At 54.3% G+C, this 24736-nt stretch overlaps 1 protein-coding gene across 2 annotated transcripts in view; it reads right to left on the reverse strand.

Annotated features, from left to right (window-relative positions):
* LOC106583629 (plexin-B1) overlaps positions 1-24736 on the reverse strand; it is a 265716-nt gene that overhangs the window by 55255 nt on the left and 185725 nt on the right. For both annotated transcript variants that reach the window (XM_014168018.2, XM_045705108.1), the window contains exons 8-10: positions 23111-23243; positions 22654-22810; positions 15617-15725 (exon numbers count right to left, since the gene is read on the reverse strand). In XM_014168018.2, coding sequence (XP_014023493.1) covers positions 15617-15725; positions 22654-22810; positions 23111-23243 — 399 coding nt within the window. The remainder of the gene's footprint in view (positions 1-15616; positions 15726-22653; positions 22811-23110; positions 23244-24736) is intronic.

Genomic DNA, 24736 nt, shown 5'->3' on the forward strand with positions numbered 1-24736 from the left:
CGAGCGAGACACAGAGAGCGAGCGAGACAGACAGCGAAAGCGAGCGAGACAGAGAGCGAGCGAGCGAGACAGACAGAGAGCGAGCCAGACAGACAGAGAGCGAGCCAGACAGACAGAGAGCGAGCCAGACAGACAGAGAGCGAGCCAGACAGACAGAGAGCGAGCCAGACAGACAGAGAGCGAGCCAGACAGACAGAGTGCGAGCCAGACAGACAGAGTGCGAGCCAGACAGACAGAGTGCGAGCCAGACAGACAGAGTGCGAGCCAGACAGACAGAGTGCGAGCCAGACAGACAGAGTGCGAGCCAGACAGACAGAGTGCGAGCCAGACAGACAGAGTGCGAGCCAGACAGACAGAGTGCGAGCCAGACAGACAGAGTGCGAGCCAGACAGACAGAGTGCGAGCCAGACAGACAGAGTGCGAGCCAGACAGACAGAGTGCGAAGCCAGACAGACGGAGTGCGAGCGAGACAGACGGAGTGCGAGCCAGACAGACAGAGTGCGAGCCAGACAGACAGAGTGCGAGCCAGACAGACAGAGTCGCGAGCCAGACAGAAAGTCGCGAAGCCAGACAGACAGAGTGCGAGCGAGACAGCTGCGAGCGAGACAGTCTGAGCGAAGACATCGCGACGAAACAGTCTCGAGCGAAACAGTCCGCGCGAAACAGTCGCGAGACAGACGGAGTGCGAGCGAGACAGACGGAGTGCGAGCGAGACAGACCATCGCAGCGAACAAGCGTCTGGCGAGACAGACGAGTCTCGCGAGACAACGAATCTGGCGAGACAAACGAATCTGGCGAGACACGAAGTCGCCGAGACAAGCGATCGCGCGAAGACAAACGAGTCTGGCAAGACAAACGAGTCGGCGAGACAAACCGAGCGCGAACAACGAATCGCGCGAACAAACGAAGCGGCGAAGACAAACGAACGCGAGACAAGCGGAAGCCGGCGGCGGAGCAGCAGACGAAGCAGCGAACACGCAAACAGGACCGAAGCGGCCGAACAACACGAAGCGGCAAACCGGCGCCGGCGAAGCCAGACGAACGGCGAAGCCAGACAAGCAGCGGCGAAACCAGCAAGCGACCCGGCGAAACCAGACAAGCGGCGAACCAGACAAGCGCGCGAAACCAGACAAGCACGAAGCGAAGCCAGACAAGCGGCGAGCCGACAGCGGCGAAGCCAGACAGCGGCGAAGCCGGACAAGCGGCGAACCAGACAAGCGACGCGAGACCAGACAGCGACAAGCCAGACAAGCGGCGAAGCCAGACAGGCGGCGAAGCCAGACGAAGCGGCGAAACCAGCAAGCGGCGCCCCGCAGCGGAAACCAGAAAGCGGCGAGCCAGACAAGCGCGACGAAGCCAGAGGCGAGCCAGACAGCGGAAGCCAGACAAGCGAAGCCAGACAGGCGAAGCCAGACAAAGCGAGCCAGACAAAGCGAGCCAGACAAGCGGCGAGCCAGACAGACGCGAGCCAGACAGCGGCGGCGAGCCAGACAAGCGAAGCCAGACAGCCGAAACAGACAGCGAGCCAGACAGAGGAAGCGGCGAGCCAGACAGACCGAAACCAGACAAGCCCGAGCCAGACAAGCGAAACCAGACAAGCGGCGAAGCCAGACGAGCGAACCAGACACAGCGCGAAGCCAGACAAAGCGCGAGCCAGACAAACGCGAGCCGACACGCGCGAGCCAGACAAGCGAGAACCAGACAAAGCGGCGAGCGAAGCCGACAGCGGCGAGCCAGACAACAAGCGGGCCAGACAGACAAGCGGCGAAACCAGACAGCGAAAGCGAAGCCAGACGAAGCGGCGAGCCAGACAACGCGAAGCCGCAAGCAGCGCGAAGCGCGACCAGACAGCGAGCGAGCGAACCGACAGCGGCAGCGACGAAACCAGACACCGAGCCAGACACGAGACAGACAACGCGAGGCCAGACGGACAAGCGCGAGCCAGACAGACAAGTGAACCAGACAGACGGCGAAGCCAGACAGACAAGCGGCGAAGCGAAACCAGACGGACACGGCGAGCCAGACGGACAAGCGAACCAGACAGACAGAAGCGAAGGGACGGACGAGCGAGGCCAGACAACACGAGCCAGACGGACAGACGAAGCCAGACAGACAAGCGAGGAGACAGACGAAAGCGAGACAGACGGAAGCGGCGAGACAGACGACAGACAGACAAGCGAAGCCAGACAGACAGACAAACAAAGCGAGCCAGACAGACGAACAGACGAGCGACCACAGACCGACAGAGCCAGACAGAGCGAGCCAACAGACAAGCGAGCCAGCCAACAACGAAGCGAAGCGAGCCAGACGGACAGAGAAGGCCAGACAGACAGAGCGACCAGACGGACAAGCGAGCCAGACAGACGAACGAAGCGAGGCCAGACAACAAGCGAGGCCAACAGACACGAAGCGGCCAGACAGACGACAAACGACCAGACCGACCGAACGACAAGCGAAGCCAGACAACAGACAAGCGACCAGACGGACAAGCGCAGCCAGACAGACAAGCGGCGAACCAGCCAACAACGCGAGCCAGCGGAACAAGCGGCGAGACAGACAGACAGAAGGCGGACGACAGAGCAGCGAGACAGACAGAGCGCGGGACCGACGAACAGACAGACGCGGCGACCAGACAGACGACAGAAGCCAGACAGACGGACCAGAGCCAGACAGACAGACAGAGAGCGAGCGCGCGAAGCCAGACGAACGACGGACAGAGCGAGCCAGACAGACAGACAGAGCAAGCCAGACAGACGGCGAGCCGGACAGACAGAGACAGACATGTGACATGTGAGAAATAAAATTAGATTTGATCACCAGCTGTATCCCAGAGAGAAGCGGCGAGACCGACAGAGGGAGCGGCGAACACAGACAGAGGCGGCGAGACACAGACAACGGCGAAGCGAAACCGACGAACGCGAATAACAGAAAGCGGCGAGACGCGAAGCGGACGAGCGGCGAAAGCGGCGAACCAGCGCGAGCCGACGCGAAGCGAGCCAGCAGCGGCAGCGAAACCAGACGAGCGCGAGCCAAAGCCCAGCCAGACGAAGCCGAACCGACAGGTCGGCGAAACCAGAGCGCGAACCAGACAACGGCGAACCGCAACGCGAACCAACAAGCGCGAGCCAGACAAGCGCGAAGCCAGACAGCGCGAAGCCAGACAAGCGGCGAACCAGACAAGCGCGCAGCAGAAGCGGCGAAGCCAGACCAAACCGAGCGAGCAGCGAGCCAAGCGGCGAAGCGACAAGCGAAGCCACACGAGCCAGACAAGCGAGCCAACAGACCGCGAACCAGACAAGCGAGCAAGCCGAGCCAGACAACGACCGGACAGAGCAAGCCAACAGAGCGAAGCCAGACAGCGAGCCGCAGCGGCCGACCGACAGCGAGCCGACGCGGCGGCGAGCCAGACAGAAGCACACCCAGACAAGCGAAGCCAGACAGCGGCGCGACGACACCGCGAGCCAGACGCGAACCAGACGAGCGCGACAGACGGCGAACCAGCCAGCAGCCAGCCCGCGACCAGACAAGCCCGAAACCAGACACGCAGACACGACGACAGGCGAGACAGACAGAGCGCGGGCGCAACAGACAGCGACGACCAGACAGACAGACAGCCCCAGACAACGACGAAGCGGCGAACGACCACGAACAGACAGACAAGCGCAAGCCAACAGACAGACGGAAGCGAGCCAACGACGGACAGACAAGCAGCCAGACAGACAAGCGAGCCAGACGACGAGACGACATGAACATGTAAAAATAAAATTTGATTTGATCACCAGCTGTATCCGGGCGGCGACGAGACACACAGAAGCGGCGAGACACAGACGAGGCGAGCGAGACCAACAGGCGCGAGCACAGACGAAGAGCGACAGACGAAGGCGACGAAGCACCGGACCGAGCGGCGAGCCAGACAAGCGCGAAGCCGAAGCGAACCAGAAGCGGCGAACCCAAGCCGAGCCAGACGCGCGAACAGGCGGCGACGCCAGACAGCGAGCCAGACAGGCGCGCGAAGCCAGACGACCGACAAGCGCGAGCCAGACAGCGGCGAAGCCAGACAAGCGGACAGCGGACAGCCAGACAGACGCGAGCGAAGCCAGACAAAGGGCGAGCCAGACAGCGAAGCCGACAAGCCGCGGCGAGCCAGACAGCCAGACAGGACAAGCGAACCAGACAGGCGCCGAAGCCAGACAGACAGCGAGACCAGACAGAAGCGGCGAGGCCAGACACGCGAGACCAGACAGCGGCGAACGAGCCAGACAGAGAGCAGACGAGCCAGACAGAAAGCGCGAAGAGCCAGACAGAGCGAGCCAGACAGAGCGGCGAGCGAAACCAGACAAAGCGAGCGAGAGCCAGACAGAGCGAGCGAGCCAGACAGAGAGCCAGACAGCGGCGAAACCAGACAGAGAAGCGAGACCAGACAGACGACAGACGAGCCAGACAGGCAGACAGACAGCGGCGAGCCAGACAGACCGAGCCGACAGAGGCGAGCAGACCAGCGAAGCCAGACAAGCGAGCGAGCCAGACAGACGGCGAGACCAGACAGCGGCGGCGAACAGACAAGACGAGCGGCCAGACGAAGCCAGACCAGACAAGCGACGAAGCCAGACAGCGAAAGCCAGACAGCGGCGAACCAGACAGAAAGCCGACGAACCGGCGACCAGACAAAGCGCGGCGACGCGGGCAGACAAGCGCGAGAGCCAGACAGAGCGGCGAGACCAGACAGAGCGAGCGAAGCCAGACAGACAGAGCGAGCCAGACAGACAGCGAGACCAGACAGACGAGACGGCGAAGCCAGACAGACAGACAGAAGCGACGAGCCAGACAGACAGCGAGCGAGCCAGACAGACAGAGCGAGCGAAGCCAGACAGACAAGCGAAAGCGAGAGCCAGACAGAGACAGAGCGAGAGCCAGACAGACAGACAGCGAGAAGACAGACAGAGAGAGCCAGACAGACAGAAGCGAGCCAGACAGACAGACGCGAGCCAGACAGACAGAAGCGCGAAGCCAGACAGACGGCGCGAGACAGACAGACAGCGGCAGACAGACAGACAGACGGAAGCCAGACAGACAGACGAGAGCGCAGACAGACAGCGAGCGAAAGCCAGACAGACAGAGCGAAGCCAGACAGACAGAAGCGAGCGAGACAGACAGAAGCGGCGAAGCCAGACAGACAGACAGAGCCAGACAGACAGAAGCGAGCCAGACAGACAGAGCGGGAGCCAGACAGAAGCAGCGAGACAGACAGACAGAGCGAGCCAGACAGACAGAGAGCGAGCCAGACAGACGAGACAGACAGAGCGAGCCAGACAGACAGACAGAGCCAGACAGAAAGCGAGCCAGACAGACAGAGCGAGCCAGCCAGACAGACAGCGAAGCGAAGCCAGACAGACAGAGCGAAGCCAGACAGACAGACGCGAGACAGACAAGCGAAGCCAGACAGACAAGCGAGCCAGACAGACAGAGACAGCGAGCGAGCCAGACAGACAGAAGCGGCGAAGCCAGCCAGACAGAGAGCGGCGAGCGAGCCAGACAGAAGCGAGCGAGCGAGACCAGACAGACAGAGGCGAGCGAGACAGACAGACGAAAGCGAGACAGACAGACAGAGAGAGCGAGACAGACAGACAGAGAGAGCGAGACAGACAGAGAGAGAGAGCGAGACCCAGACAGACAGACAGAGCGAGCGAGCCAGACAGACAGACAGAGCCAGACAGACAGACAGAGCCAGACAGACAGACAGAGAGCGAGCGAGCGAGCGAGCGAGCCAGACAGACAGACAGACAGAGCGAGCGAGCCAGACAGACAGACAGAGCGAGCCAGACAGACAGAGACAGAGCGAGCCAGACAGACAGAGCGAGCCAGACAGACAGAGACAGACATGTGACATGTGAGAAATAAAATTTGATTTGATCACCAGCTGTATCCCAGAGAGAGAGCGAGCGAGACACAGACAGAGAGTGAGCGAGACACAGACAGAGAGCGAGCGAACAGACAGAAAGCGCGACAGAAAGACAGACGAAAGCGAGACAGAGCAGCGAGCGAGACAGACAGGAAAGCGAGACAGAGAGCGAGACGAGAGCGAGCGAGACAGAGCAGCGAGACAGAGAGCGACAGCCAGACAGACAGAGCGCGAGCCAGACAGACAGATGCGAAGCCAGACAGACAGACTGCGAGCCAGACAGACAGAGTGCGAGCCAGACAGACAGTGCGAGCGAGACAGTGCGAGCGAGACAGTGCGAGCGAGACAGTGCGAGCGAGACAGACGGAGTGCGAGCGAGACAGACGGAGTGCGAGCGAGCCAGACGGAGCGAGCGAGCCAGACGGAGCGAGCGAGCCAGACGGAGCGAGCGAGCGAGCGAGCCAGACGGAGCGAGCGAGCCAGACGGAGCCAGACCGAGCGAGCCAGCCAGCCAGCCAGACAGACAGACAGACAGACAGAGCGAGCCAGACAGAGACAGAGCGAGCCAGACAGACAGAGCGAGCCAGACAGACAGCCAGAGCCAGACAGCCAGCCAGACCGAGCCAGCCAGCCAGCCAGCCAGACAGACAGACAGCCAGCCAGACCGAGACAGACAGACAGACAGACAGACAGACAGACAGACAGACAGAGCGAGCCAGACAGACAGAGCGAGCGAGCCAGACAGAGCGAGAGAGCGAGACAGACAGACAGAGAGAGCCAGACAGACAGAGCGAGCCAGCCAGCCAGCCAGACCGAGCCAGCCAGCCAGCCAGCCAGCCAGCCAGCCAGCCAGACAGACAGACAGACAGACAGACAGACAGAGCCAGACAGAGTGAGCCAGACAGACAGAGCGAGCCAGACAGACAGAGCGAGCCAGACAGACAGAGCGAGCCAGACAGACAGAGCGAGCCAGCCAGACACAGAGCAAGCGAGCCAGCAGACAGACAGAGCGAGCGAGCCAGACAGAGCGAGAGAGCGAGACAGACAGACAGAGAGAGCCAGACAGACAGACAGAGCGAGCCAGACAGACAGACAGAGCGAGCCAGACAGAGCGAGCCAGACAGAGCGAGCCAGACAGACAGAGCGAGCCAGCCAGACAACAGAGCGAGCGAGCCAGACAGACAGAGCAAGCGAGACAGACAGACAGAGAGAGCGAGACCCAGACAGACAGACAGAGCGAGCGAGACAGACAGACAGACAGAGCCAGACAGACAGACAGACAGAGCAAGCCAGACAGACAGACAGACAGAGCGAGCCAGACAGACAGACAGAGCGAGCCAGACAGACAGACAGACAGACAGAGCGAGCCAGACAGACAGACAGAGCGAGCCAGACAGACAGACAGACAGAGCGAGCCAGACAGACAGAGCGAGCCAGCCAGACAGACAGAGCGAGCGAGCGAGCCAGACAGAGCGAGCGAGCCAGACAGAGCGAGACAGACAGACAGAGAGAGCGAGACAGACAGACAGAGAGAGCGAGACAGACAGACAGAGAGAGCGAGACAGACAGACAGAGAGAGCGAGACCGACAGACAGAGAGAGCGAGACCGACAGACAGAGAGAGCGAGACAGACAGACAGAGAGAGCGAGACAGACAGACAGAGAGAGCGAGACAGACAGACAGAGAGAGCGAGACAGACAGACAGAGAGAGCGAGCGAGACAGACAGACAGAGAGCGAGCCAGACAGACAGAGAGCGAGCCAGACAGACAGACAGAGAGCGAGACAGACAGACAGACAGAGAGCGAGCCAGACAGACAGAGAGCGAGCCAGACAGACAGAGAGCGAGCCAGACAGACAGAGAGCGAGCCAGACAGAGAGACAGAGAGCGAGACAGACAGACAGAGAGAGCGAGACAGACAGACAGAGAGCGAGCCAGACAGACAGAGAGCGAGCCAGACAGACAGAGCGAGACAGACAGACAGAGCAAGCCAGACAGACAGACAGACGAGCCAGACAGACAGACAGAGCGAGCCAGACAGACAGAGCGAGCCAGACAGACAGAGCGAGCCAGACAGACAGAGCGAGCCAGACAGAGCGAGCCAGACAGACAGAGCGAGCCAGCCAGACAACAGAGCGAGCGAGCCAGACAGACAGAGCGAGACAGACAGACAGACAGAGAGAGCGAGACCCAGACAGACAGACAGAAGCGAGCGAGCGAGACAGACAGACAGACAGAGCCAGACAGACAGACAGACAGAGCGAGCCAGACAGACAGACAGACAGAGCGAGCCAGACAGACAGACAGACAGACAGACAGAGCGAGCCAGACAGACAGACAGAGCGAGCCAGACAGACAGACAGACAGAGCGAGCCAGACAGACAGAGCGAGCCAGCCAGACAGACAGAGCGAGCGGCGAGCGAAGCCAGACAGAGCGAGACAGCGAAGCCAGACAGAGAGCGAAGACAGACAGACAGAGAAGCGAGACAGACAGACAGAGCGAGCCAGACAGACAGACAGAGCGAGACCAGACAGACAGAGCGAAGCCAGACAGACAGACAGAGCGAGCCAGACAGACAGACAGAGCGAGCGAGCCAGACAGACAGAAAGCGAGACAGACAGACAGAGAGAGCCAGACAGACAGACAGAAGCGAGCCAGACAGACAGAAGCGAGCCAGACAGACAGAGCGAGCCAGACAGACAGAAAGCGAGCCAGACAGAGCGAAGCAGACGAAGCGAGCCAGACAGACAGAGCGAGCCAGCCAGACAGACAGAGCGGCGAGCCAGACAGACAGACAAGCGAGACAGACAGACAGAAAGCGAGACCAGACAGACAGACAGAGAGCGGCGAGACAGACAGACAAGCCAGACAGACAGACAGACAGAGCGAGCCAGACAGACAGACAGACGAACGAGCGAAGCCAGACAGACAGACAGCGAGCCAGACAGACAGACAGACAGAGCGAAGCCAGACAGACAGAGCGAGCCAGCCAGACAGACAGAAGCGGCGAAGCCAGACAGAAGCGAGCGAGCCAGACAGAGCGAGACAGACAGACAGAGAGAGCGAGACAGACAGACAGAGAGAGCGAGACAGACAGACAGAAAGCGAGACAGACAGACAGAGAAGCGAGACCGACAGACAGAAAGCGCGAGACAGACAGACAGAAAGCGAGACAGACAGACAGAGAGGCGAGACAGACAGACAGAGAAGCGGCGAGACAGACAGACAGAGAAGCGAGCCAGACAGACAGAGAGCGAGAGCCAGACAGACAGACGAGAGCGAGACAGACAGAGAGCGAAGCCAGACAGAGAGACAGAGAGCGAGCCAGACAGACAGACAGAGAGCGAGACAGACAGAGCAGACAGACAGAGCGAAGCCAGACAGACAGAGCGAGCCAGACAGACAAGCAAGCCAGACAGACAGAGCGAGCCAGACAGACAAGCGACAGACAGACAGAGCGAGACAGACAGACAGAGCGAGCCAGACAGACAAGCCAGACAGACAGAGCGAGAAAGCGAGACAGACGAAGCAGACAGAGAGCGAGCCAGACAACAGCGAGCGAGCCAGACAGACAGAGCGGCGAGCCAGACAGACAGACAGAAGCGAGACAGACAGACAGACAGACAGCGAGACAGACAGACGAACAGAGCAGAGCGAGACAGACAGACAGAAGCGAGCGAGACAGACAGACAGACAGAGCGAGCCAGACGAGACAGACAGACAGAGCGAGCCAGACAGACAGACAGAGCGAGCCAGACAGACAGACAGAAGCGAGCCAGACAGACAGACAGACAGAGCGAGCCAGACAGACAGACAGACAGACGAGCCAGACAGACAGAAGCGAGCCAGACAGAGCGAGCCAGACAGAGCGAACAGACAGACAGAAGCGAGACAGACAGACAGAAAGCGAGAGCAGACAGACAGACAGAGCGAGACAGACAGACAGAGAGGCGAGACAGACAGACAGAGAGAGCGAGACAGACAGACAGACAGAGCGAGACAGACAGACAGAAAGCGAGACAGACAGACAGAGAGAGCGAGACAGACAGACAGACAGAAAGCGAGACAGACAGACAGACAGAAAGCGAGACAGACAGACAGAGAGAGAGCAAGCCAGACAGACAGCGAAAGACAGACAGACAGAGCGAGCCAGACAGACAGACGAGCCAGACAGACAGAGCGAGACCAGACAGACAGAGAAGCGAAGCCAGACAGACAGAAAGCGAGACCAGACAGACAGAGCGAAGCCAGACAGACAGAAAGCGAAACCAGACAGACAGACGAAGCGAGACAGACAGACGAGACAGAGCGAGCGAGACAGACAGACAGACGAAAGCGAGACCAGACAGACAGAAGCGAGCCAGACAGACAGAAGCGAGACCAGACAGACAAGGAAAGCCAGACAGAGCGAGCCAGACAGAGAGCGAGACAGACAGACAGGACAGCCAGACAGACAGAGCGAGAGCGAGCCAGACAGACAGAGCGAGACAGACAGACAGAGAAGCGAGACGAGACAGACAGACAAGCGAGACAGACAGACAGACAGAGCGAGCGAGACAGACAGAGACAGAGCGAGCGAGACAGACAGACAGAGCGAGCGAGACCAGACAGACAAGCGAAGCCGAGACAGACAGACAGACAGACAGACAGACAGACAAGCGAGCCAGACAGACAGACAGACAGAGCGCGAGCCAGACAGACAGACAGACAGAGCGAAGCCAGACAGACAGACAGACAGAGCGAGCCAGACAGACAGAGCGACAGCCAGACAGACAGACAGAGAAAGCGAGACAGACAGACAGACAGAAAGCGAGCGAGACAGACAGACAGAAAGCGAGCCAGACAGAGAGACGAGAGCGAGACAGACAGACAGAGAGCGACGGCGAGACAGACAGACAGACAAGCGGCGAGACAGACAGACAGACAGAAGCGAGCGAGACAGACAGACAGACGCGAGACAGACAGACGAGACAGAGCGAGCGAGACAGACAGACAGACGAAGCGAGCCAGACAGACAGACAGAGAGAGCCAGACAGACAGACAGAGAGAGCCAGACAGACAGAGCGAGCAGACAGACAGCCAGCCAGCCAGACAGCCAGACAGACAGCCAGACAGACAGACAGAGCCAGACGAGCCAGACAGACAGACGAGAGCGAGCCAGACAGACAGAAGCGAGAGCCAGACAGACAAGCGAGCCAGACAGACAGAGCGAAGCCAGACAGACAGAAGCGAGCGAGACAGACAGACAGAGCGGCGAGACAGACAGACAGACAGGCGGCGAGCCAGACAGACAGAGCAGCGAGACAGACAGACAGAGCGAGCGAGCCAGACAGACAGACACGGCGAGCCAGACAGACAGACAGAAAGCGAGACAGACAGAAGCGAGAGAAGCGAAGCCAGACAGACGAGCAAGCGAGACAGACAGACAGAGAGCCAGACAGACAGACAGAGCCAGACAGACAGAGACGAGACGAGACAGAGCGAGCCAGACAGACAGAAGCGACAGCGAGCAGACAGACAGAGCGAGACAGACAGACAGAGCAGCGAGACAGACAGACAGAGAGCGAGACAGACAGACAGAGAAGCGAGACAGACAGACAGAGAGAGCGAGACAGACAGACAGAGAGAGCGAGACCAGACAGACGAGCAGAGACGAGCCAGAGCAGCAGAGCAGACAGAGAGCGGCGAGCGAGACAGACAGAGAGCAGCGAGACAGACAGACAGAGCCAGACAGACAGAGCAGACACAGACAGACAGACGAGACAGACAGACAGACAGACGAGACAGACAGACAGACAGACAGACAGAGAGAGAGAGAGAGAGAGAGAGAGAGAAGCGAGAAGCCAGACAGACAGACAGACAGACAGACAGACAGACAGAGCCAGACAGACAGAGAGAGCGAGCCAGACAGACAGACAGAGCGAGCCAGACAGACAGACAGAGCGAGCCAGACAGACAGACAGAGCGAGCGAGACAGACAGAGACAGACAGACAGAGCGAGCGAGCCAGACAGAGACAGACAGACAGAGCGAGAGAGCCAGACAGAGACAGACAGACAGAGCGAGAGAGCCAGACAGACAGAGAGCGAGCCAGACAGACAGAGAGCGAGACAGACAGACAGAGAGCGAGCCAGACAGACAGAGAGCGAGCCAGACAGACAGAGAGCGAGCCAGACAGACAGACAGAGCGAGCCAGACAGAGAGACAGAGAGCGAGACAGACAGACAGAGAGCGAGCGAGACAGACAGAGCGAGCGAGACAGACAGACAGAGCGAGCGAGCCAGACAGAGCGAGAGAGCGAGACAGACAGACAGACAGAGCCAGACAGACAGAGCGAGCCAGACAGAGCGAGCCAGACAGAGCGAGCCAGACAGACAGAGCGAGCCAGCCAGACAGACAGAGCGAGCGAGCCAGACAGACAGAGCGAGCGAGACAGACAGACAGAGAGAGCGAGACAGACAGACAGAAAGCGAGACGACAGACAGACAGACAGAGAGCGAGCGAGACAGACAGACAGAAGCGAGCGAGACAGACAGACAGAGCGAAGCGAGCCAGACAGACAGAGCGAGCCAGACAGACAGACAGAGCCAGACAGACAGACAGACAGAGCGAGCCAGACAGACAGACAGACAGAGCGAGCCAGACAGACAGACAGACAGAGCGAGCCAGACAGACAGACAGACAGAGCGAGCCAGACAGACAGAGCGAGCCAGCCAGACAGACAGAAAGAGCGAGACAGACAGACAGAGAGAACGAGCGAGACAGACAGACAGAGCGAGCCAGACAGACAGACAGAGAGAGCGAGACAGACAGACAGAGAGAACGAGCGAGACAGACAGACAGAGAGCGAGCCAGACAGAGAGACAGAGAGCGAGACAGACAGACAGAGAGCGAGCGAGACAGACAGACAGAGAGCGAGACAGACAGACAGACAGAGCGAGCGAGACAGACAGACAGCCAGACAGCCAGACAGACAGACAGACAGCCAGCCAGACAGAGCCAGACAGACAGACAGAAGCCAGACAGACAGAGCGAGCCAGACAGACAGAGCGAGCCAGACAGACAGAGCGAGCCAGACAGACAGAGCGAGCGAGCCAGACAGACAGACAGAAGCCAGACAGACAGAGCGAGCGAGCCAGACAGACAGACAGGAGCCAGACAGACAGAAGCAGACGAGACAGACAGACAGACAGCGAGAGCCAGACAGACAGACGAGCGAGCCAGACAGACAGACAAGCGAGACAGACAGACAGAGCAGACAGAGCAGACAGACGAGACAGAGAGAGCCAGACAGACAGACAGAGCCAGACAGACAGCGAGCCAGACAGACAGAGCGACAGACAGACGAAGACAGACAGACAGACAGACAGACAGACAGACGAGACAGACAGACAGACAGACAGACGAGACAGACAGACAGAGAGCGAGACAGACAGACAGACAGAGCGAGACAGACAGACAGACAGACAGACGAGACAGACAGACAGACAGACGAGACAGACAGACAGCGAGCCAGACAGACAGAGCAGACGAGACAGACAGCGAGCAGCGACAGACAGACAGACGAGACAGACAGACAGACAGACAGACGAGACAGACAGACAGACAGACAGACAGACAGACAGACAGACAGAGAGAGAGAGAGAGAGAGAGAGAGAGAGAGACAGGCGAGCCAGACAGACAGACAGACAGACAGACAGACAGACAGAAGCGAGCCAGACAGACAGACAGAGCGAGCCAGACAGACAGAGCAGAGCGAGCCAGACAGACAGACAGAGCGAGCCAGACAGACAGACAAGCGAGCGAGCCAGACAGAGACAGACAGACAGAAGCGAAGCGAGCCAGACAGAGACAGACAGACAGAGCGAGAGAGCCAGACAGAGACAGACAGACAGAGCGAGCGAGCCAGACAGACAGAGCAGAGCGAGCCAGACAGACAGACAGAGCGAGCGAGACAGACAGACAGACAGAGCGAGCGAGACAGACAGACAGAGAGAGCGAGACAGACAGACAGACAGAGAGAGCGAGACAGACAGACAGACAGAGAGAGCGAGACAGACAGACAGACAGAGAGAGCGAGACAGACAGACAGACAGACAGAGAGAGCGAGACAGACAGACAGACAGACAGAGAGAGCGAGACAGACAGACAGACAGAGAGAGCGAGACAGACAGACAGACAGACAGAGAGAGCGAGACAGACAGACAGACAGACAGACAGAGAGCGAGACAGACAGACAGACAGACAGAGAGAGCGAGACAGACAGACAGACAGAGAGAGCGAGACAGACAGACAGACAGAGAGAGCGAGACAGACAGACAGACAGAGAGAGCGAGACAGACAGACAGACAGAGAGAGCGAGACAGACAGACAGACAGAGAGAGAGCGAGACAGACAGACAGACAGAGAGAGCGAGACAGACAGACAGACAGAGAGAGCGAGACAGACAGACAGACAGAGAGAGCGAGACAGACAGACAGACAGAGAGAGCGAGACAGACAGACAGACAGAGAGAGCGAGACAGACAGACAGACAGACAGAGAGAGCGAGACAGACAGACAGACAGAGAGAGCGAGACAGACAGACAGACAGAGAGAGCGAGACAGACAGACAGACAGAGAGCGAGCGAGACAGACAGACAGACAGAGCGAGCGAGACAGACAGAGCGAGCGAGACAGACAGAGCGAGCGAGACAGACAGAGCGAGCGAGACAGACAGAGCGAGCGAGACAGACAGAGCGAGACGAGACAGACAGAGCGAGCGAGACAGACAGACAGAGCGAGCGAGCGAGACAGACAGACAGACAGACAGAGCGAGCGAGACAGACAGAGCGAGCGAGACAGACAGACAGAGCGAGCGAGCGAGACAGACAGACAGACAGACAGAGCGAGCGAGACAGACAGAGCGAGCGAGACAGAGCAGCGAGACAGACGAGACAGAAGCGAGCGAGCGAGACAGACGAGACAGACAGACAGAGCGAGCCGAGACAGACAGACAGAGCGAGCGAGCGAGACAGACAGACAGAGCGAGCGAGCGAGACAGACAGACAGACAGACAGAGCGAGCGAGACAGACAGAGCGAGCGAGACAGACAAAGTGAGCGAGCGAGCGAGCCAGACAGAGCGAGCGAGCGAGACAGACAGACAGAGCGAGACAGACAGACAGAGCGAGACAGACAGAGACAGACAGAGCGAGCGAGCCAGAGCGAGCCAGAGAGCGAGCCAGAGCGAGCCAGAGAGCGAGCCAGAGAGCGAGCCAGAAAAATTGTGAGAATGTAAAATAGGGAGAGAGAGTCCTAAAGAGAGCAGAGAGGAGAGAAAGAGATAGGGAGAGAGAGTCCTAAAGAGAGCAGAGAGGAGAGAAAGAGATAGGGAGAGAGTCCTAAAGAGAGCAGAGAGGAGAGAAAGAGATAGGGAGAGAGTCCTAAAGAGAGCAGAGAGGAGAGAAAGAGATAGGGAGAGAGTCCTAAAGAGAGCAGAGAGGAGAGAAAGAGATAGGGAGAGAGAGTCCTAAAGAGAGCAGAGAGGAGAGAAAGAGATAGGGAGAGAGAGTCCTAAAGAGAGCAGAGAGGAGAGAAAGAGATAGGGAGAGAGAGTCCTAAAGAGAGCAGAGAGGAGAGAAAGAGATAGGGAGAGAGAGTCCTAAAGAGAGCAGAGAGGAGAGAAAGAGATAGGGAGAGAGCGAGAGTGGGTAACAGAGGGAGAGATAGGTTAACTCACGGGACGCTCCCAGACAGCTGCTTGACGGCAGTACAGTCGTAGAAGGTGAACTCTGTCGCCGTGACGACCACGTCACCGAAGCGCAGGGACAGGGTGACCGTGACAAAATCTGAGGAGAGAGAGAAACGGAGAGAATGAGAAAAGAGAAAAACAATAAATCATATGAAATGTTACGTCTTACCTCCTTAGGATCCCTACCCAACACAGTGCCAAGCCTTCTAAAAAGAATATGTGAAAATATTTGTCTTATGAAGATTTGAAAATGAGTGTGAGACTTGACCATGTCTGTATGTCTGAAAAAAAGCACTGTTGTTCAGAACAGTTTGAGGAGGTCGAGAACAGGAGAGTGATGGGTTGTGTCCCAAATGGCACCTTATTCCCTATGGGCCCTGGTCAACAGTAGTACACTACAGTACCTTCTGAAAGTATTCAGACCCCTTGACCCTTTCCACATTTTATTACATTACAGTAATCTACACACAATACCCCATAATGACAAAGCGAAAACAGATGTTTAAACATTTCTGCAAAAAACAAAAATACCTTATTTACATAAGTATTCAGACCCTTTGTTATGAGACTTGAAATTGAGGTCAGGTGCATCCTGTTTCCATTGATCATCCTTGAGATGTTTCTACAACTTGATTGGAGGCCACCTGTGGTAAATTTCAATTGATTGGACATGATTTGGAATTCACACACCTGTCTATATAAGGTCCCACAGTTGACAGTGCATGTCAGAGCAAAAACAAAGCCATGAGGTTGAAGGAATTGTCCATAGAGCTCTGAGACAGGATTGTGTCGAGGCACAGATCTGAGGAAGGGTACCAAAACATTTCTGCAGAATTGAAGGTCCCCAAGAACACAGTGGCCTCCATCATTCTTAAATGGAAGAAGTTTGAACCACCAAGACTCATCCTAGAGCTGGCTGCCCGGCCAAACTGAGCAACAGGGGAGAAGGACCTTGGTCAGGGAGGTGACCAAGAACCTGATGGTCACTCTGACAGAGCTCTGGAGTTCCTCTGTGGAGATGGGAGAACCTTCCAGAAGGACAACCATCTCTGCAGCACTCCACCAATCAGGCCTTTATGGTAGAGTGGCCAGACGGAAGACACTGGTCAGTTAAAGGCACATGACAGCCCGCTTGGAGTTTGACAAAAGGCACCTAAAGACTCTCAGACCATGAGAAACAAGATTCTCTGGTCTGATGAAACCAAGATTGAACTCTTTGGCCTGAATGCCAAGTGTCACGTCTGGAGGAAACCTGGCACCATCCCATGGAGAAAAGTACAGAGAGATCCTTAATGAAAACCTCCAGAGCACTCAGGACCTCAGACTGGGGAGAAGGTTCACCTTCCAACAGGACAACAACCCTAAGCACACAGCCAAGACAACGCAGTAGTGGCTTCTGGACAAGTCTCTGAATGTCCTTGAGTGGCCCAGCCAGAGCCCGGACTTGAACCCGATCGAACATCTCTAGAGAGACCTGAAAATAGCTGTGCAGCAACGCTCCCCATCCAACCTGACAGAGCTTGAGAGGATCTGCAGAGAAGAATGGGAGAAACTCCCGAAATACAGGTGTGCCAAGCTTGTAGCGTCATACCCAAGAAGACTCAAGGCTGTAATCGCTGGCAAAGATGCTTCAACAAAGTAAAGGGTCTGAATACGTATGTAAATGTAATATATATATAAAAACTTTTTAACTGTTTTTGCTTCGTCATTATGGGGTATTGTTTGCAGATTGATGAGGGAAAAAACCATTTCATTTTAGAATAAGGTTGTAACCTAACAAAATGTGGAAAAAGTTAAGGGGTCTGAAAACTTTCCAAAGGAACTGTATAGGGTGCTGTATGTAGGGAATAGGGTGCCATTTGGGATATAAACAGAGTGTTCTTTGCCGAGTTGAGAGACATAACAGAGTTGTAATGAAATCCATCTGCAGCTACAAAGCCTAAACAGCCCAAAGTGAAGAATTCAGGTCTGTTGAACTCACTGTGTGAGCAACACTGACAGAGACACACATGTACCTTGGCATAGATGCTACAAGTGTCTGGAACTCTAGGTGAGGGATGCGACACCATTCTTCTAGGGGAAATTCTTATTCTTGGGTTGAGATCTGGTGACTGATACAGCCATGGCATATGGTTTACATCATTTTCATGCTCATCAAAGCATTCAGTGATCACTTGTACCCTTTGGATGGGGGAGTTGTCATCCTATGGGGGCATAGCCATTGTAGCCAAAATATAATGGCAAAATAATGGGCTGCCCGGCATTTTGCTTAATTAACTCAGGAACCACACCTGTGTGGAAACATCTGCTTTCAATATACTTTGTCTCCCTCATTTAGTCAAGTGTTTCCTTTATTCTGGCAGTTACCTGTACCCTCACTTGCCAAGTACACACACTTAGCACTCATTTGTACACATAAAAAGTATTTTTCCTTGGAGCTGGGTTACTGTATGCAATTAGATTTTATCAATTCACAATCTTGACGTTTTAAGGTGATCTTCCTTGTTTTAATCACCCTAATTGTAAGTCGCTCTAGATAAGAGAATCTTAACTAGACTTAAACCGACTTAACGTCTTGACTTAATTGTTGAGACCATGAACTAAACCATGATAACATCCCATGACTGGACTCGTTACTCCTGAGATTCTATCCGAACCATCTGCAGATCATACAAACGCCCACACGCTCGCACAAACGCACAGATCTCCCTGTAATACATGTGGGATCAGTGCAAGTCTCTCTCTATTCACTAATAACCCCAGGCAGATGGGCCTAACTACCTAACCCTCACGTTAACAACCTAACCCTCACGTTAACAACCTAACCCTCACGTTAACTACCTAACCCTCACGTTAACTACCTAACCCTCACGTTAACTACCTAACCCTCACGTTAACTACCTAACCCTCACGTTAACTACCTAACCCTCACGTTAACTACCTAACCCTCACGTTAACAACCTAACCCTCACGTTAACTACCTAACCCTCACGTTAACAACCTAACCCTCACGTTAACTACCTAACCCTCACGTTAACTACCTAACCCTCACGTTAACAACCTAACCCTCACGTTAACTACCTAACCCTCACGTTAACAACCTAACCCTCACGTTAACTACCTAACCCTCACGTTAACAACCTAACCCTCACGTTAACTACCTAACCCTCACGTTAACTACCTAACCCTCACGTTAACTACCTAACCCTCACGTTAACTACCTAACCCTCACGTTAACTACCTAACCCTCACGTTAACTACCTAACCCTCACGTTAACAACCTAACCCTCACGTTAACAACCTAACCCTCACGTTAACTACCTAACCCTCACGTTAACTACCTAACCCTCACGTTAACTACCTAACCCTCACGTTAACTACCTAACCCTCACGTTAACTACCTAACCCTCACGTTAACTACCTAACCCTCACGTTAACTACCTAACCCTCACGTTAACTACCTAACCCTCACGTTAACTACCTAACCCTCACGTTAACAACCTAACCCTCACGTTAACAACCTAACCCTCACGTTAACAACCTAACCCTCACGTTAACTACCTAACCCTCACGTTAACTACCTAACCCTCACGTTAACTACCTAACCCTCACGTTAACTACCTAACCCTCACGTTAACTACCTAACCCTCACGTTAACTACCTAACCCTCACGTTAACTACCTAGCCCTCACGTTAACTACCTAACCCTCACGTTAACTACCTAACCCTCACGTTAACTACCTAACCCTCACGTTAACGTTAACTACCTAACCCTCACGTTAACTACCTAACCCTCACGTTAACTACCTAGCCCTCACGTTAACTACCTAGCCCTCACGTTAACTACCTAGCCCTCACGTTAACTACCTAGCCCTCACGTTAACTACCTAGCCCTCACGTTAACTACCTAGCCCTCACGTTAACTACCTAGCCCTCACGTTAACTACCTAGCCCTCACGTTAACTACCTAGCCCTCACGTTAACTACCTAGCCCTCACGTTAACTACCTAGCCCTCACGTTAACTACCTAACCCTCACGTTAACAACCTAACCCTCACGTTAACAACCTAACCCTCACGTTAACAACCTAACCCTCACGTTAACAACCTAACCCTCACGTTAACTACCTAACCCTCACGTTAACAACCTAACCCTCACGTTAACTACCTAACCCTCACGTTAACTACCTAACCCTCACGTTAACAACCTAACCCTCACGTTAACTACCTAACCCTCACGTTAACAACCTAACCCTCACGTTAACAACCGATCCCTCACGTCCCTAACTACCTAACCCTCACGTTAACTACCTAACCCTCACGTTAACTACCTAACCCTCACGTTAACTACCTAACCCTCACGTTAACTACCTAACCCTCACGTTAACTACCTAACCCTCACGTTAACTACCTAACCCTCACGTTAACTTACTACCTAACCCTCACGTTAACTACCTAACCCTCACGTTAACTACCTAACCCTCACGTTAACTACCTAACCCTCACGTTAACTACCTAACCCTCACGTTAACTACCTAACCCTCACGTTAACTACCTAACCCTCACGTTAACAACCTAACCCTCACGTTAACTACCTAGCCCTCACGTTAACTACCTAACCCTCACGTTAACTACCTAACCCTCACTCACGTTAACTACCTAGCCCTCATGTTAACTACCTAACCCTCACGTTAACAACCTAACCCTCACGTTAACTACCTAACCCTCACGTTAACTACCTAACCCTCACGTTAACTACCTAACCCTCACGTTAACAACCTAACCCTCACGTTAACTACCTAACCCTCACGTTAACAACCTAACCCTCACGTTAACTACCTAACCCTCACGTTAACTACCTAACCCTCACGTTAACTACCTAACCCTCACGTTAACAACCTAACCCTCACGTTAACTACCTAGCCCTCACGTTAACTACCTAACCCTCACGTTAACAACCTAACCCTCACGTTAACTACCTAACCCTCACGTTAACTACCTAACCCTCACGTTAACTACCTAGCCCTCACGTTAACTACCTAGCCCTCACGTTAACTACCTAGCCCTCACGTTAACTACCTAACCCTCACGTTAACTACCTAACCCTCACGTTAACTACCTAGCCCTCACGTTAACTACCTAGCCCTCACGTTAACAACCTAACCCTCACGTTAACTACCTAACCCTCACGTTAACTACCTAACCCTCACGTTAACTACCTAACCCTCACGTTAACGTTAACTACCTAACCCTCACGTTAACAACCTAACCCTCATGTTAACTACCTAACCCTCACGTTAACTACCTAACCCTCACGTTAACTACCTAACCCTCACGTTAACTACCTAACCCTCACGTTAACTACCTAACCCTCACGTTAACAACCTAACCCTCACGTTAACAACCTAACCCTCACGTTAACAACCTAACCCTCACGTTAACTACCTAACCCTCACGTTAACTACCTAACCCTCACGTTAACTACCTAACCCTCACGTTAACAACCTAACCCTCATGTTAACAACCTAACCCTCACGTTAACTACCTAGCCCTCACGTTAACTACCTAGCCCTCACGTTAACTACCTAACCCTCACGTTAACTACCTAGCCCTCACGTTAACTACCTAGCCCTCACGTTAACAACCTAGCCCTCACGTTAACTACCTAACCCTCACGTTAACTACCTAACCCTCACGTTAACTACCTAACCCTCACGTTAACAACCTAACCCTCACGTTAACTACCTAACCCTCACGTTAACTACCTAACCCTCACGTTAACAACCTAACCCTCACGTTAACAACCTAACCCTCACGTTAACTACCTAACCCTCACGTTAACTACCTAGCCCTCACGTTAACTACCTAACCCTCACGTTAACTACCTAACCCTCACGTTAACTACCTAACCCTCACGTTAACAACCTAACCCTCACGTTAACAACCTAACCCTCACGTTAACTACCTAACCCTCACGTTAACAACCTAACCCTCACGTTAACAACCTAACCCTCACGTTAACTACCTAACCCTCACGTTAACAACCTAACCCTCACGTTAACTACCTAACCCTCACGTTAACTACCTAACCCTCACGTTAACAACCTAACCCTCACGTTAACTACCTAACCCTCACGTTAACTACCTAACCCTCACGTTAACTACCTAACCCTCACGTTAACTACCTAACCCTCACGTTAACTACCTAACCCTCACGGCCTGAGAACCACAACAAACCTCCTCTCTTCAGGAATCATTTTCATGGGAACCAGGGAGACAGATGGGGGGGTGAGAGATGGGGGGGAGACAGATGGGGGGGTGAGAGATGGGGGGGAGACAGATGGGGGGGTGAGAGATGGGGGGGTGAGAGATGGGGGGGTGAGAGATGGGGGGGTGAGAGATGGGGGGTGAGAGATGGGGGGTGAGAGATGGGGGGTGAGAGAAAAAAGTGGATGGAGGGAGGGAAGAAAGGGGGACAAGATAGGAGTTCACTAGTGCGTGTGCATGAACAGTTAATGTCCATAATGCATCAGAAATGACTAACCAAAACAAATCGATTGCTCCAAGCATACAACGAAACTAAACCGCACTATCCCAGGCCAAACCAAACCGCACTATCCCAGGCCAAACCATACCATGCTTTCCCAGGCCAAACCATACCATGATTTCCCAGGCCAAACCATACCATGATTTCCCAGGCCCAAAGATAGAAGCCTGCATGAAACACACGTGATGAATGAGTTGAATGATGAGCTCGCCAGGCTGGCGGACATGGAGATTACTCCCTGCAGTGTAAACTGGGAGACAAAGAGGATTGGGATCCAACATACATCTGCTCTGTAAGGACACTGTACCTACTGCTGCCTGTATAACACAACACACACTTTAACGAACTACTGAGAGACAGGTCCTTACGTTTAACACTTCATTAAAATGATGACGTGTGCCCCTGTGCGTGCGTGTGTATAAACAGTATAGAGAAGCAAGTTCCATGCCTAGTACCCATCTGGCCCCCTTGGAACTCACCTTGTCCAGGGGGCCCAGTCAGCACCCTGTGGGGGTCAGGGGAGAGGCAGGTGACCCCCATGTCTGTGACTGTGGCAGGACTCTCAGAGTTGTGAAAGAAACAGGAGTACGACTTGTCCTCTTCTAGGACGGCCAGGCCCAGGACTGAGAGAGAGATCTGAGGGAGGTAGGGAGAAGATGTAAGAGAGAGAGAGAGCGAGAACGAGCTGGCTCAGATCTGCAAGGAGAATGTATATGATAACCATCTCTGATCTCCTGTGACACTGGACGTAAAACAAGCAAACACTGCCAGCCAGGATCCAGCCAGGATCCAGCCAGGCTAAAACTAACCCTCACACAGTGTGAACATGAAGGAACAACCCTGTATAAAAGCATGTGCTCACATACCCATGTACTTGAACACACACGCATGCACGCACACACACATACGCACAGACACACGAACACACAGACATACACTTCTCTTCTCCTGCCGGCTGATGTTCGAGGGGCTGAGGGAGTGGATGGTGAGGCACTGCTGCTTCATGTCGAAGCTCCACAGCCACTGGCCTGCCTGGGCCCCGCGTGAACACTGAGCCTGCAGGCCACACCTACATACCAACATGTTAATATCATCTCACATACTGAAACATACATTACCATCGCCCAGACACAATACATGATCATACTATACTTTATTGATACTAACATATTATTATACACTCAGTGGCCAGTTTATTAGGTACGCCACTACGTTCACAGAAATCATTACGTGGCCATGGCTTGCTTTATAAAGCTTTGAGCATGGTATGATCGTTGGTGCCAGGCAAGCAGGTTCCAGTATCTCAGAAACGTCTGGCCTCCTGGGCTTTTCACACACAACAGTGTCTAGAGTTTACAGAGAAAGGTGCAACAAACAAAAACATCCAGTCAGTGGCAGTCCTGTGGGAGAAAACAGCTGGTTGATCAAAGAGATCGAAGGAGAATGGCAAGAATCGTGCAAGCTAACAGGTGGGCCACAAACAGGCAAATTATGGCACAGAGCGACACCTCAGAACGCACAACTAGTCAGTCGTTGTCAGGGATGGGCTATTGCAGCAGACGACAACATCAGGTTCCACTCCTATCAGCTAAAAACAAGAAGCGGCTCCAATGGGCACATGATCCCCAACACTGGACAACTGAGGAGTGGAAACACATCGCCTGGTCCAACGAATCCAGGTTTCTGTGGCTTCAAGCTGAAGGCAGAATCAGGACTTGGCGTAAGCAGCATGAGTCCATGACTCCATCCTGCTTGTTAACGGTACAGGCTGGTGGCGGTGGTGTAATGGTGTGGGGAATGCTTTCCTGGCTCATGTTAGGTCCCTTGATACCAATTGAGCAATGTTGCGATTCCCAAAGAATTCAGGCTGTTCTGGAGGCAAATGTGGGTCCGACCCGGTACTTGATAGATACCTAATAAACTGGTCACTGAGTGTAAATCATAATGTATACATACATTATATTATCATACAATAATAGATGCATCATTACATTCACTATAGATACAAAAGTTGCTGACAGGTGTATGAAATCGAGCACACAGCCATGAAATCGCCATAGGAAAAATTTGGCAGTAGAATGGCCTTACTGAAGAGCTCCGTGACTTTCAACAAGTCAGTTCGTCACATTTCTGCCCTGCTAGAGCTGCCCCGGTCAACTGAAAGTGCTGATTTGAGAAGTGGAAACATCAAGGAGCAACAACAGCTCAGCCGCAAAGTGGTATGCCACACAAGTTCACAGAACGGGACTGCCGAGTTCCAAACTGCCTCTGGAAGCAACGTCAGCACAATAACTGTTTGTCGGGAGCTTCATGAAATGGGTTTCCGTGACTGAGCAGCCACACACAAGCCACAAGCACCATGTACAATGCCAGGCATCGGCTGGAGTGGTGTAAAGCTCGCCGCCATTCGACTCTGCAGCAGTGGAAACGCATTCTCTGGAGTGATGAATCACGCTTCACCATCTGGCAGTCCGACGGACGAATCTGGGCTTGGCGGATGGTAGGAGAACGCTACCTGCCCCGATGCATAGTGCCAACTGTAAAGTTTGGTGGAGGAGGAAT

Source organism: Salmo salar, chromosome ssa22 (genome assembly GCF_905237065.1).
Source record: "Salmo salar chromosome ssa22, Ssal_v3.1, whole genome shotgun sequence".
NCBI classification, from domain to species: domain Eukaryota; kingdom Metazoa; phylum Chordata; class Actinopteri; order Salmoniformes; family Salmonidae; genus Salmo; species Salmo salar.